The 16292-nt window shown below is 38.8% G+C and overlaps 1 protein-coding gene across 1 annotated transcript in view; it reads right to left on the bottom strand.

Annotated features, from left to right (window-relative positions):
• CCDC73 (coiled-coil domain containing 73) overlaps window positions 1-16292 on the bottom strand; it is a 158717-nt gene that overhangs the window by 53586 nt on the left and 88839 nt on the right. Inside the window, exons 5-7 of the mRNA XM_065592461.1 lie at window positions 12981-13016; window positions 9639-9713; window positions 465-503 (exon numbers count right to left, since the gene is read on the bottom strand). Coding sequence (XP_065448533.1) covers window positions 465-503; window positions 9639-9713; window positions 12981-13016 — 150 coding nt within the window. The remainder of the gene's footprint in view (window positions 1-464; window positions 504-9638; window positions 9714-12980; window positions 13017-16292) is intronic.

Raw genomic sequence — 16292 nt, 5'->3', positions numbered from 1 at the left:
TAGACATATCATTGTCCCTGACTATTCCATCCTAATGCAGCCAACTCCAGGCCATGCCTTATAATTTTAAGGATAATGTAATATCGTTATTCTTTTTATGTTCTGTAGAGAAAATCTTCGCTGGCTCTAATAAGCAAAAGTTAAACTACATATGCTCTACAAACTAAGGAATATTTCAATTTTAGAAAAAAATATTCCAAATATTAAATTAAAGGTTTTTATAAACAATTCTGCAATTGTCAGAATATAGTAAAAGGAAGAGAAAAAACTGAAGTATTTTACATATAACAAGATGATGTGACCTCTTTCTTTTAGCTAGGTCTAAACAGTTACTTTTCATAGCTTATTTCTAAAATTCTGTCAGTATTTTCATTACAACCCTCCCAATCTGTCATCATTTTGTCATTGCAAAAATTTTTGGTCTCTTTCATCTATAGTCATCTACAGTTTTTGTAGTTTCTTACCATTTCATTCAATTTCTTCTGTAAAGTGTATTTTGAAATCTGTAAAAACACAAAAAAGCTACACAGTTAATGTTACAGTATAATTTTTCTTTACCAATCTTTACTGAAGAAGGCATACATATTAAATATTTTGTTTATATTTTCAATGTGTATTGAAGATTTTGTTCATCCCAATGAAGTAATACCTTTTTTTTTTGGTTCATTTACTGTAATGGTTCTTTTATTGTAAGACTAAGATTATAACATTGCACTTATTTAAATATCTAAAGAATGCAAAAGAAATCAGTGAAATTCTAATGCAAACAAATTAATGTAAAAGAGCATAAATGTGTATTATGACATACATATTATTTTAATAATTTTTAACATAATATAGATCAACACAATATTTTATTAGTACATTTTTTAAATATATTTACAAGAATTAAAGACCAGGTTTGGTGACCAAATGTGAAAATGTCAACTACTGGTGCCTGTGAAACTTTTTCATGGTTTGTAATTACTTTAATATAGTTGTTTTACACCATATTTTATTAGAAATAAATTAGATCTCAGTCCAATTTTCAACTAAGGCAATGGCAAAATTCCTATTGATTTCAAAAGGAGTAGGAGAAAATCTTTATGTATTAAATTAAAACGAGGGGATCCAAGTTTAAGTTCTGTACACCATACTTTATTCATAAGTCAACAGGTGGTAGGAGTGCTAAAAGGTGATATACATTTCTCCCCCACCATCAGCATAGACTTTGGAGGGAGCTATAACCAACCTTCACTAGAGGAAAGATCACCTTCATGTAGGGCCTTTGCAAGAAACAGGGGAGAAAGAAGAAGTAGAAATTGGCGTAATCTCTGAGTCTTAGAGGAACTTAGAACCTGTTCTCTACTCAGAACAAATAGATAAATAGCTATTATAAATGTCTGAAAAATAAAGACATTTTAGTACAACTCTTGTGTTTCTTATTAATGAAAAATTCCCATTTGAAGTCATTAATATAATACTTTCCACTCCAGTAATAGCCACTGCAAAGTCACCAGTGTCAATGAGAATCTTGAGTCAAGTAATCCCTGAGTAAGATTAGAAACATTTGATCCCTTATCTTTTATCTCATAGAATATACAAATATTAGTGATATTTTAATACCTTTAACTATAGCATTATTATACTGCCAGCACATGTTAGTATCATTTGCAGTGATCAAATGTTTAGGTGTATAGCCACTATCCTGAACCTTTGAATATATGAATGTACAATCCTAAAAATTAAATACTGTTTTTGGATATACAAAAACTTTGCAATAGTGTGAGATTTACCAACTAACTATGGACTTTAGACCTGGAAGATCTTAGATCTCAAAGATTACCATCCATAAAATCAATAACTGGAACTTTAGTTGCAATTCTTGAATCTTGTACACTTTAATCCATCAACAGAGGCATTCACTAGTATTTCTGTTGTTAAGAGACTGGCATTGTTTCAATTTTTAATTCATATTATGAGAGATTTATCACTTGAATATAAAAACTTGCTTTGCACTAAAATTTTGCATTCAAGTTTCAGTTCAGCTAGTAGTGTCCTAGAGTGCTTTCAGAGTAGCAGCCGTGTTAGTCTGTATCCGCAAAAAGAAGAACAGGAGGACTTGTGGCACCTTAGAGACTAACAAATTTATTAGAGCATAAGCATGCTTATGTTCTAATAAATTTGTTAGTCTCTAAGGTGCCACAAGTCCTCCTGTTCTTCTAGAGTGCTTTGTCTATCTAGCTAAGGTATTAATAAGACACCTATCCCCTTGGTATTGATGAACCCAGACCAGCATGTGAAAGATCAGTGTTAAATTTCCAATATCTCCATCTGGTAATGTTGTAATGGAAATGAGTTCAGCCCATTGGGAAAGAAGTACCTAATTTCATTCAACAACAATACTCATAGCCAATTAAGACTGGTGGCTGGCCACAACATGCAGTCTCAAGTGAAGGTTGCAAATAAGAGGTGACCCTCAAGTACAATCAGGGATACAAAGCTAGAATTGATATGCAAACTAGACACAATCAACTCCGGTTTGAATAAGGACTGGGAATGGCTGAGCCATTACAAACATTGATTCTATCTCCCCTTGTAAGTATGCTCACACTTCTTATCAAACTGTCTGTACTGGGCTATCTTGATTATCACTTCAAAAGTTTTTTTTCTCTTAATTAATTGGCCTCTCAGAGTTGGTAAGACAACTCCCACCTGTTTATGCTCTCTGTATGTGTGTATATATATCTCCTCAATATATGTTCCATTCTATATGCATCCGAAGAAGTGGGCTGTAGTCCACGAAAGCTTATGCTCTAATAAATTTGTTAGTCTCTAAGGTGCCACAAGTACTCCTGTTGTTCTTTTTAAAGAAAAAATATAATAACCAAGAGTCTTGTTTATGTAGACCTTGTGCAAAAATGTGGGTTTTTTTTGAAGGAAGCCTAGAGAACAATGAATCAATTTAAGGTGGAATTCTGACAATTTAAGAAAGTGATTTAAAAACTAAGAGTGCAAAATTATAATCTTGAGCAGAAATTTTACTTTAAAGAAAAGAATGCAGACCTATAATATTTAAGAATTCATACTGAGGATCCCACAGCTGACTTTGGAAACTTCTTCTCCATTCTTTCCCTTTTTCCTCCTGCTTTGTCTCTTTGCCCTATCTTTCCCTGCCTCTCTGGTTTATCCACCCTGTTCCTTCCCCCCACACACTCCCCAGCTCTCTCCTTCGTTCTCCCTCATCCTCCCACACTGCATTCTACCTTCCTGTCTTTCCCCTCTCCTCTAATTCCTGAATCTGCTTGTGGGCAGCTGAGGCTGCTCTAACTCATGCCAGGGGCTGAAATGGGTACAACTCAGGGCAACAAAAAGGTGGCTTACAGACACTGTTGTGACCTCCGGCTCCCTTAAGCCCTGCACACTATAGAACTTGCCAAATGCAGAGACTGAACTCTACATGCACTGTTATACCTAGGTATAGTAGGCTGGGTTAAGGAGGTTCAACCTCAACTCTGAATATACTTGCATTGATACATTTAAATCAAATTCTTAACATCCTAGGAAATATTTTTTATTTCAGTTTATCTTACTTAAGGAAAGCCAGGAGAACCATTATTACACTAGCTGTCCATGTATCATGGTCAATAGACCATGAGCTACACTATACACCACCTGTTCTATGTCATGGTTTGAACAAGAAAAACAAATCCTTACAACCTTTAAACAGAAGGCTAGCCATGTGGAGGAATTTCTTTTACTTTTAAAATATTTTCAACATTAACCAGATGATTAAATATGTAGAGAATGACACTCAAAGATACCACTCTATGCAGCAAAGTTAATAAGAACAGAATATGTAATACAATATCAATAACCTTAGATCCAATTACCCATTGCTAAAAATTCTAATATAAACAGTTTAAAGTTCTTGAAAAACAATAAGAAGTTATTAATGTTTCAAATATGACCTTTCTGATAATACAAGAAATGCTACTTAAACATTAGGACAAACCATGAAAACACCTACAACAATTATAAATTACTGTTTTCCCAATTACACTGGTCTACAATTTTTGAGAAGTCGTCTGCTATCAGAGATAAAATGTGCTATTTATTATGTATTTTGATGTGCTGAATTCAAATATGACAATTAAAACAATGGATTGGCTACTGTTTCTAAGATATTTAAGTTTTTACATTTTATGTCTATGTATATTGTGTAGATAGTAGAGTTTTAATCATAAATTGTAAACCTAGGTCTTTTCATGTGTTTATGGTTGCTTTACATAATAATATTTCACCTGTCCTGTTTATGTAACACTTTAAAAATCAGCAAAAGGGTTATATAAATAAAATTTATTATGAAACAAAAGGCAAAAAAACTATTCTGTACATAGTTTAGTCCTATTCAGTGTCTACTCGGCGCTTCTTGGCTTGTCTCTTGTATTCATTAAATGGAGCATCTCTTGTCACTGTCCAGCAATAGTCTGCAAGCATTGATGGGCTCCATTTGCCCTGATAGCGTTTCTCCATTGTTGCAATGTCCTGGTGAAATCGCTCGCCGTGCTCGTCGCTCACTGCTCCGCAGTTTGGTGGAAAAAAATCTAGATGAGAGTGCAAAAAATTTATCTTTAGTGACATGTTGTAACCAAGGCTTTTGTATGCCTTGAGGAGGTTTTCCACCAACAACCTGTAGTTGTCTGCCTTGTTGTTTCCGAGAAAATTTATTGCCACTAACTGGAAGGCTTTCCATGCCGTCTTTTCCTTGCCACACAGTGCATGGTCAAATGCATCATCTCGAAGAAGTTCACGAATCTGAGGACCAACAAAGACACCTTCCTTTATCTTAGCTTCACTTAACCTTGGAAATTTTCCACGGAGGTACTTGAAAGCTGCTTGTGTTTTGTCAATGGCCTTGACAAAGTTCTTCATCAGACCCAGCTTGATGTGTAAGGGTGGTAACAAAATCTTCCTTGATTCAACAAGTGGTGGATGCTGAACACTTTTCCTCCCAGGCTCCAATGACTGTCGGAGTGGCCAATCTTTCTTGATGTAGTGGGAATCTCTTGTATGACTATCCCATTCACAGAGAAAACAGCAGTACTTTGTGTATCCAGTCTGCAGACCAAGCAAGAGAGCAACAACCTTCAAATCGCCACAAAGCTGCCACTGATGTTGGTCATAGTTTATGCACCTCAAAAGTTGTTTCATGTTGTCATAGGTTTCCTTCATATGGACTGCATGACCAACTGGAATTGATGGCAAAACATTGCCATTATGCAGTAAAACAGCTTTAGGACTCGTCTTCGATGAATCAATGAACAGTCTCCACTCATCTGGATCGTGAACGACGTTGAGGGCTGCCATCACACCATCGATGTTGTTGCAGGCTACAAGATCACCTTCCATGAAGAAGAATGGGACAAGATCCTTTTGACGGTCACGGAACATGGAAACCCTAACATTACCTGCCAGGAGATTCTACTGCTGTAGTCTGGAGCCCAACAGCTCTGCCTTACTCTTGGGTAGTTCCAAATCCCTGACAAGTTCATTCAGTTCACCTTGTGTTAGGAGGTGTGGTTCAGAGGAGGAGGATGGGAGAAAATGTGGGTCCTGTGTCATTGATGTATTTTAGTCATTTCTGGTTTAAATTGAGATCCCTTCCCTTTATAACTCACTTATCCTCCGCCATTCCCAAGTCAAGGGTCGTATATACTGACCCAATAGCATATCTTCAAAACTAGAGCCAATCAACAATTTAAGCATCATTTTTGTTCTCAGTGACCCAGAATTAGTAAAGTTTGACTACATTTATTTCAGAAGCATTTTAGCTGTAGAGCAGTGTTATGGCAATTAAAAAAAACCTCTCCACATCATTTAGATCAGTGGTTCTCAAACTTATTTGATCAGGCACCCCTTCTTTGTGTCTGTGGTCATTTATGCTGTCCCCCAAACTACATATACCACCATCCAGCTCTGAAGGCAGAGTAGAAAGCAGCAGCTGCTGGCTGGCTGGGCATCCAGCTCTGAAGGCAGCACCGTGCCAGCAACAGCACAGAAGTAAGGGTGGCAATGTGAAAAGTGATATTCGTCACTTTTCAAAGCAGACTTAGTGCCCCATTGCCACTCTTACTTCTGTGCTGCTGCTGATACCCCAGGGCTGACAGCCAGAGCCCCACCACCTCCAGGTGAGGGATCCTGGGGGGGAAGGAAAGCCTGAGCCTGGGCTGCCTCCTGGTGAGGGAATGGAGCTACCTGGGGCTGACAGCTAGAGCTCTTAAAAAAACAAAACAAAACAGCAAAGCACAGAGCTGGCACCTCCCTTGACACATTCCCATGCCTCCCTTGGGAGGGCTGGCCCCATAGTTTGAAAATTGCTGATTTAGAGTAATTCTTCCTTCATCACTTGCTTAAATGCATTGCTGAATCAGGGCCAGATAGAGGGGGAGCAAGAACAAATATCAACTCAAACTAGAATTTTAGAAAAAAGAACAGGAGTACTTGTGGCACCTTAGAGACTCTAAGACTCTCTATAAGAGTTTATTGATAAGAATTTAATTATCTTTTTTCCTTCCAAAAGGACAGTATGCAACAAGACAGAATAAAGAGAGTATTTGGAATCTGATTTGGAGTTTCATTTAGATCCAGAGATTTGACCACATTTTAGCTAACTGATTTTAGTTAAATAGAAATAATATAAACAATTTTTGAGGGTAAATCACAACATCGACTGAAAGAATCTAGGCATCCATTCTCCAATAACACTATAAATACTTGCAAATGTGAGACTCTTAAAAAAAGGAAAACCTAAAACTAAGGCTTTGTCTACACTAGCACTTTTGTTGGTAAAACTTTTGCCAGTCAGCAGTGTGAAAAAGCAACCCCTTGACCGACAAAAGTTTCACCAACAAAAGCACCGGTGTGGACAGCGTTATATCAGTGGGAGACACTCTCCCACCAACATAGCTACTGCCACTTGATGGGGGTGGTTTAATTATGCTGACGGGAAAGCGCTCTCCCATCGGCCTAGGACAGATACATGGGACATCTTTCAGTGGTGCAGCTGCAGCACTACAGCTGTGCCACTGTAAGATCTGTAGTGTAGACATAGCCAAAGCCATAGTAACTAGCCAAGAAATCTGTGTGCCCAACCTTCAGGGCCATAATTCCATATATAAAAATAGCATGAGATGTTGTACTTATGATAAAGTTGGGCCATAAAACCAAGAATCTGGGTGTCTATCCATAAATAATACCATTTACCCATGCCAGCACTAGTCTGAATGTGTTAAACCACTTACATGATGGGATATTACTTGTGCATATATGGCAGCAGGATCTACACAAAATCACTGTCCAGAGGGATGTCAGCAGTGTTCAAAGCTATGATGATGGCATATGAGTGCCAGTGTCACCATCTCAAGATTAATTTGCCAATATTAGTTCATGCCAACACCAGGGCAACAACTGCCCTTCCTAATACCTTCTGATTTATAATACAGATGACGAAATGAAGTTTATGTCATCTCTTCAATTTCTTAAAAATATATCCAAAGTTCAATTTATTATGCTGATTTAGTAGTAATGGAAAGAGATTTTCAAAAGGTGAAAAACAAGAAGCAGCACTACCATCAATCTTACAAAAATGTTATAATAAATACATAGATTCATTCATAGGTTTCAAGGCCAGAAGGGACTATTGTGATAATCTAGTCTGAACTCCTGTATAACCCAAGCCATAGAACTTTCCCAAAATAATTCTGAGAGCAGATCTTTTAGAAAAACATCCAACTGGTTTAAAATTGGTCAGTGATGGAAAATCCACAATGGCTCTCGGTAAGTTCTTCCCATAGTTAATTATTCTTAGTGTTAAAAATGTATGTCTTATTTCCAGCCTGAATTTGTCTAGCTTCAATTTCCAATCATGGCATCATGTTATACTTTTCTTTGTTAGATTGAAGAGTCCATTATTAAATATTTGTTCCTCATGTAGGTACTTATAACCTGTCATCAAGGCACCCCTTAACCTTCTCTTTGTTAAAATAAATAAATTGAGTTCCCTGCGTCTATCACTGTTAGGCACATTTTCTAATCTTTCAGTTATTCTCATGGCTCTTCTCTGAACCCTTTCCAAGTGATAAAAATGTTAAATAGCGTAGGGGCAAGGATTGATCCCTGCAACACCCCACTAGAAAGACGATGATTCACCATTTACAATTACATTTTGAGAACTATCAGTTAGCTAGCTTTTAATCCATTTAATGTGTGCCATGTTAATTTTATAGCATTCTAACTTTTTAATCAAAATGCCATGCAGTACCAAGTGAAATGCCTTACAGAAGTCTAAGTATCAATACTATTACTTTTATCAACCAAATTTGTAATCTCATTAAAAAAAAATTTTTGACAGGATCTATTTTCCATAAACCCATGTTGATTGACATTAATTATATTACCCTCCTTTAATTCTTTATTAACTGAGTCCCAGAAAAAGTGAGAACAAGAGCCTTATGCTGGCAGTACTGGAGTTCAAGTCATATTGCAGCTGACTTGTAACAATCACTTTCAGAAATGTCAAAATCCCAGGCTTCACAGAAGGTATTCTAGCACAATTACAAGACAAATGCCGCCAGTCTTATTGAAAATTCTCCTTCCAGTTAATCTACAATTGCAGAGTGAGCATCTGAAGCATAACTACCTTCTTGCCCAGAGCAGAATAAATGACTAACCTACTCAGCCAAAAGTAGGAAAATAATTAGGAGCTGACAAAACTTGAGATTTGGTAACACATTCCACTGTCGGTAATTCTCTCCTTCCTTAAACTAAACATTCCCTACTCCTACTCTCTAAGTCGACCAATCTCAGAATGTATCTCATTTTCTTTATCTTTAAGAACAAGACTATCACTAGCTACCTTCCAATATAAATATTTTTTTAAAATTCTTGACTACACTGGAGATTGCCCTCATTCCAGCCACTGTACCCAGTCACCACCGTAGCTGCACCCATGCAATGCCCCATGTAGACAAAATAAAATGCTATAGCTCACAGCTTGAAATGTGTAGCATGATCTGATTTCAAACAGTGGTAACCTCAATCAGTGCAAATAGTGACTTTGTCAGGCAGGGGTGAGAGTTTGAGCAAGACATGTTTGTTAGTTGTGTACTATGTGGAGAAGATGGTAAACTTGTGGCAAAACCAGGTGAAGGGGCAAAAGTAGCAGTATGAGCTTGAGGACCATTGTGGGCACCTGTTTAGGGGTCCCGTGCCAAGGCTTCCAGAGAGTGGGGGGAAAACCCCCTTTACTTCTCTGTAGCCAGAGAAGAAGACTTCAAAGAAAGAGGAAGGCTGTGTCCCAGAGAGAGCAAAGGACATTGTTTTATACTTCATTAGGACTTTTTATTTCCCCAGAAGTCCTCCTAGAAGGGAAGAACTAAATTAAAAAACACTGAGAAATAAAGAAAGACTGTGGACTGGTGAGGGAAACTCAGGCAGCAGCTGCACCTGGCTGCTGGGAGGTCAGGTTCACCTGTACAGTAAAAAAGAAAGTAAGAGCTCCTAGAAGACCCCCTTTAAAAACAAAGAATAAAGAAAAGCTTTCCACTTAACAACAAATAGAGTTATGAGTACTGCATTTAACAATAAAGTTAATTTACCTGTAATGGTTTTAATGTTTTCTTCAGCCCATCAATTTCTTTTTCTTTTGTTTCTATAGCAAGCTGATATTTGCCCTTTAAATCAGAAGTCATACTTTAGCATTTGGAAAAACCAAACACATTATGACAAAAACTTGTCAACCACAAGTGTAAAGAATATTAAGCACTACTCTACTGTGATAGATTCTTGACCATGGAGAACAATCTGCATGCAAAACAATCATGTAGCATTTAGCTAAGTCAATATGTGGAGTATTTAGAAATCTGCTAAAAAGAGATTAAAACTGAGAGCACAGTGGTGATTTTTTTCCCCGCTTACAAGTAGTCCGGGAACTTTGGACTCCAAGTGGATTATTTCCATTATGGCAGAGAAATGTGAGGCATAAATGCAGGATTAACGAATTATCCCAGTTTTGAACCAAGATATTAAATACCAAAACAGCACACTGTAGAGCCATTTACCTATACAATGGAATGCATACAATATTAGTGGAGAATTTGTCCTTTGTGTTAACAGAGGAAGGGTCAATTTATCAATTATGCAATTACATTAGTACAAATCAAAGCGATTACTAATTTCACTGGTGTTGAAAATGGTATAAATCAGTTTAAAATTTGACTCTTCACCAACAGCTGTCAAAGAAAATTGGAAAACACCAACCAAGCTGACACCTAGAAGTGTGTAGAGATGCTGTACAACCTAAAAAGAGCTCTCCTCTCCCTCAAGTGGATACTGTTAACCATTAGATTTGAAGGCACTCATTGCTTTACACTCAACATATTTTTAACTTATTTAGGTAAACTGGTGAAAGTTTATGTACAGACACGCTTGTTTCAGTTAAAGAATTTATTATGATTTTGCTTAATCCTGTTTTTAAAAAAAAGGATGAAGCTAAACTGAAATAAGAATGTCTACACACAAATTTGTACTGGTTTAACTATCTTGGTTTAAAAATATACTATTAGTTAAACCAGTACAATTTTCTGTGTAGATAAGGTCTGAGGGCCTGTTTACATGAGAAAATTATTCCAGTTTAACTTAAATTGGTGTAAAAACCAATTTAAACAGACACTTATTTCAGTTTAAGAATGTCTTATTTTGGTTTAACATAAGTGGCTAAAGAAATAAATTCAGCTGAATCAACATAAGCCACTCTTAAAGCAAAACAAGAGTGTCTATGAAAGAAGTTTGCACTGGTTTAACTAAACCAGTTTTTAAACACTCCTTTAGTTAAACAAATGCAAGCTTGTGTGTGTAGACAAGACTTGAGACAAGACTTTAGTGGCACACCTCTGTACTGTTTCAACATGGGACACAACCAAGGCACATGTATTTTGTTTTGTTTTTTAGTGAAACCAGTCCTTAAAATTCCAATGTAATGTGTAACGTGTATACTCCTATTTGTAGGTTATTAAAGATTCTACCAAAGGCCAAAGTATATAAGTAACGCTAGAATCTCCTTTTAAACAGAGTTGATTAAAGCAACTACAGGATTCGTCTACATGTAGCAGGAAACTTATTGTGACCACTAACGCATACTAAAATTAGAAGACAAAGTATGTTGGTGATACTGAAGAGAGAAGGGTAACTAATTGGTATTACAGTAATAGCCTTTCTTCAATAATAAAGTAAAATCAAACAGACTCCTTTGCAGGTTATATCTATTTGTTGCTTGGTCAAATATCAGGGAATACGGCTGGAAAAAATCAGATAAACACTTTTATCTATTATTCGTCACCTTGGAGTCTCCACCCATAGACTAAAAACTACAAATGCCTGGTCAAATACAAAATCCGCACTTTTGTAACATCTGAATCTTATATAAAAGAAAAAAAAGTGAAAACTATGATGAATATTTAATCTTTTAAAAATATAAATATAAAAGTATACAAATATACTAAATTTGTAATTCAAATTTACACCGAAACATGTTAGAGCTGATTTATTTCCCTAAGTTTTAATGTATTAATAACGGTACAAGAGGAAGGCTTAAGAATATTAATATTGACTTCAAGTTTCCTATCTTTTGTCACAACCTTAACATTATTTAATATTTTTAAATGTAATTTCCTTGTTTTATTTCTTTTCTTTAAATATGTGGCTATTATAAAGTACTCAAGCATGAGACTCCATGTGTAAGAATACTGTAGTATTACAAGACACGTTGTTGGGTATACACATTAGAAAATTAATACTGCTTTCCCACAAATCTTGCAGTTTATAGATTAAATATAAGGTTTGCAATGCAAGTATTACAAAACCTTAAAAGTATTAGATGCCACAATTGAGATTCTAATATTAATACTGTACTAATTTACACCCAGAAGGATCTCAAACTTAGGGCCTGATCTTGCTGTTCTGACCTGCACAGTGTGAGTTTTGCCTGAGGGACGACTGAGCCACTGACTTCCAATATTGTATAACTTCCATTGTGTGAGCACACAAGAGCTGTAATACTCACCTATTTAAATGAAAGTGTAAACTATATACTGTATAAGGATTATTATTGATCATTAAAATTCAGCCACCTCTGGAGTCAAATTCAGCAACCATTTAAAAGAGTGCACATTAACAGTTATTTAAGATCAGAGATGAAAAATACTTTATCCCAGGGGTCGGCAACGTTGGCACGCGGCTCGCCAGGGTAAGCACCCTGGCGGGCCGGGCCAGTTTTATTTACCTGCTGACGCGGCAGGTTCGGCCGATTGCGGCCCCCACTGGCCGCGGTTCGCCGTCCCGGGCCAATGGGGGCGGCGAGAAGCCGCGGCCAGCACATCGCTCACCCACGCCGCTTCTCGCCGCCCCCATTGGCCGGGACGGCGAACCGCGGCCAGTGGGGGCCGCGATCGGCCGAACCTGCCGCGTCAGCAGGTAAATAAAACTGGCCCGGCCCGCCAGGGTCCTTACCCTGGCGAGCCGTGTGCCAACGTTGCCGACCCCTGCTTTATCCAGTTGAAACGAGGAATTTTAGGCAAGTACAATTACTTAAATCAAAATTTAGCCAGGTCAACCTTATGAAAACCGTCAGCATTTTTCATTCTATGCTTAATTTAATATTGTGCAGTTAAACTAGTATACTTATATGCATTATGCAATATTAATATTTTCTTACTATATTTTAGTACAGCACCTAGTACATTGGGACCTTAATCTCAGATGGGTCCTCTAGGCACTACTGTTATAAAAATAATTAATACTTGCTTATTATTGTTACTATATGATCTTTTATAGTTTATACTCAAAACAAATGTAATGTACATTTTAAATTTTTATAACACACCTGTCACATATTTCTTCCATTGAATGATAAATTATAGTAATAATGCAATTACACACAGTACCTTTTCTTCTTCCATGGTAAACGTCCTTGCTTGTAACTTCATTACCAATAGTGGATAAAATTTAAAATGGTATGTTAAAACAACATAATCTATATTTTTGCCTTTGTAGGATTAATTTTATTCCTACACTTTGACAATATAACATAGTAGGATTAATTTTATTATTCGAGCAGTAGGATTAATTTTATTTATATCCTCTGACAACAGAATATAGTTAATAGTACACAAAACAATGTAAATGCTTTACTTTTATCACAGTTCTACAATAGCACCAAATGTATGAACCAAAACCAACTTTTCCCCATCAAGCTGGAAAGGAAAATTTTCTTCACCTGCTAATTTATTTTTTCTGAGCTAGCATGTTGGTTAACCCAATACTAGTGGATCGAATCCTTCAGCACCATGTGCAGGGGCAATCTCAAGCCCCATGACATTTACCCCAGAAATTTTTTCAGTCCTTGTAGATGATCCACAATATATAATCAACAAAAAAAATAACAAAACTTTGATGAAAAAGCAAATTGCAGGTGCAAAAAGAAACTGTTATTTACTGTAACTGTGGTTCTTTGAGATGTGATGCAGATATGCACACACCTAGTGCACTGGAGCCAGATAATTTTGCCTAGGAGTATCTGTAGGTGGAGTGGCGCTCAAGCCTCGTAGCTGTAGCCTCTCCCTGGCTAGATGAGCCGCCACGACTCCCCTCAGTTCCTACCAACCATATGTCAAAAGCATAGACTCCAATGCAGACAGGATGGAGGGTGGGTTGTGGAATACATGTTTGTATCGCAGCTCAAAGAGGAGGTTACTTACTGTAACTGGAGGCAGTATGTGTCCCTGTGGAGTGAGCTGTAAGACCCCCAGCAGGGGGAAGTTTGATAGCTTATAGCAGGGGTCGGCAACCTTTCAGAAGTGGTGTGCCAAGTCTTCATTTATTCACGCTAATTTAAGGTTTCACATGCCAGTAATACATTTTAACGTTTTAGAAGATCTCTTTCTATAAGTCTATAATATATAACTAAACTATTGTTGTATGTAAAGTAAATAAGGTTTTTAAAATGTTTAAGAAGCTTCATTTAAAATTAAATTAAAATGCAGAGCTCCCCTGACCGGTGGCCAGGACCCGGGCAGTGTGAATGCCACTGAAAATCAGCTTGCGTGCCACCTTTGGCACACATGCCATAGGTTGCCTACCCCTGGCTTATAGCATTCAAGTATTTGAACAATATGCAGCTCGAGATCCACTTAGAGATCCTTTGTGAGGATATGGCTTGTCCCCTTGATCTCTCCACCATGGCAACAAAGAGAGTCTCAGAGACTTTCTAAGGGGCCTAGCTCTTCGTAGGTAGAATGCTAGGGCATGTCTGTCGTCAAGGGAGTTGCCGGGAGAGGCATGTGGTTTTGGAAAGAATACAGGTAAGTGGATTGATTGATTGAGATGGAATTCAGACACAACCCTGGAGAGGAATTTGCGGTGCAAGCATAGAGAAATCTTCTCCTTGTGGAAAACCATGTAGGGAGGGTCTGCCGTCATAGTCACTAGCTGACTGGCCCATCTGGCCAAAGTGATGGCTAGTAGGAATGCAACTTTCATGAAAGGTGGGTCATGGTACTGGTTGCCATAGGTTCGAAGGGTGGTTTTGTGAGGGCTGAGAGGACAAGGTTAAGATCCCACTGGGGCATGGGTTTGACAACAGGTGGGAAGGTTCTGACCAAGCTTTTCATAAATATACTGTCGTTGGGTCCATGAAGAGAGAGCATCCCTCCACTATGGGAAGGAAGGCACTAAATGCCACTAGTTGCACAAAGAGGGAGCTGAGGTTTTCACCCCAGCAGTGTTTTCAGGGTGAAGAAATAATCAAGGACAACTGGGATGGTCACCGTGTCAAGAGAATGGTGATGACAGTGCCCCCACTTCAAGAAGAGGTGCCACTTTGTCTGGTAGCACATTCTGGTGGACTCTTTCCTGCTCTGGTTAAGGATCCATTGGACTGAGGCTGAATATGTACGTTCTATGTTAGACACTGTCACAGGGTTCACTCACCACTAGTGCGCCTCCTGCTGGCTGTCCTGGAAATTTATCTCTGCCAGGTGTTGCGCTCCCCCTCCGGTGATGTCTTCACCCGTGGTGTCATGCCCTGGTGCCTCTCTCACTCCACGGACTGCAGTCTCCTCTTCGTGGCTTGACCTCTGGCCAGATCACTAAGGTTCTCCCCTTTTGGGGAATTCAAAGTCCTTCCAGACACGCTGTCTGACTGGCAACTCCAACACCCTTGCCACTTCTCAGTGGCTGGTAGGGGAACCCAGGCCTGCTCACTGCACTGGGTTCCAGCCAAGGACCCTATAACAAGCAGCCAAGGTCTCTGCATGGTCCCACCCCTTGCTGCTGTTTCCCTGGCCTTCTTCCTACTTATCTGGCTTCCCCTCTCTCTGGGTTTGCCAGCCTTCCAACTCCCTCCACTCAAGGAGCCTACTTCCCTGAAGCCCCCCATCTGTAGCCAGCTTCCTGGCTTTATAGGCTCCATCTGTTACTGCAAAGGTGAGCCTGTGTGCAATCAGTTAGTTCCCTGTTGCCTGGCTCCTCCTCCAGATGCATCCTGGGGAATTAATTGGCCAGCTAGGCCATCTTAACCCCTTCCAATCCTGTGTGGGGTGGACACCCCATCATAGATGCCCATCCAAACCCCAGGCCGTGAGGTGAAGAGAGCCTGGGTTGGGATGCCTGAGCCTCCTTTGGTCCTGTTTGAGAAGATCCAGGAATGACTGGAGCCTGACTGGTGGAGAGCTTCAGGTGGTCTGTGAACCAAAACTGCCAGGGCCAGTAGAGTACTATAAGAATGATGATGGTCCGTCCTGGAAAACTTTCTGGAGAACTTGAGGCAGAAGGGGAATTGGGAGAAAGGTATATTGAAGGTCACCCATTCAGGGGAGCAGGAGAACATCACCCTGGGCGTATCTACCTACAGCCCTCCTCAAGCAGTAGATGGGAAGCTTTTGATTAATTTGTGATGCAAAGAGGTCTCATAAGGGAGTACCACACCATGCGACGAGATCAGTCAGGATTATGTCAAATAGTTCCCATTTGTGGTCTATGCAGAGAGTCCTGTTCAGTATGTCAGCCAGAGAATTCTAAGAACTTGAGAGGTACACAACCTGTATGGTCACCTGGTTTCTGACACACCAATTCCTCTGCCTCGGAGCAGAGAGGACGAGATCTCACCCTTCCCTGCTTGTTGACACAGACCACTGTGGTAATGTTTTATATAGGATCTGCACGTGGAGGAAGCATATGAGGGAAAGGAAGGCTTTGCA

This window comes from Chrysemys picta, chromosome 4 (genome assembly GCF_011386835.1).
Source record: "Chrysemys picta bellii isolate R12L10 chromosome 4, ASM1138683v2, whole genome shotgun sequence".
Lineage (NCBI taxonomy): Eukaryota > Metazoa > Chordata > Testudines > Emydidae > Chrysemys > Chrysemys picta.
Note: the sequence above shows the minus strand (reverse complement) of the source record. Positions and strands in the feature narration are given on the sequence as shown.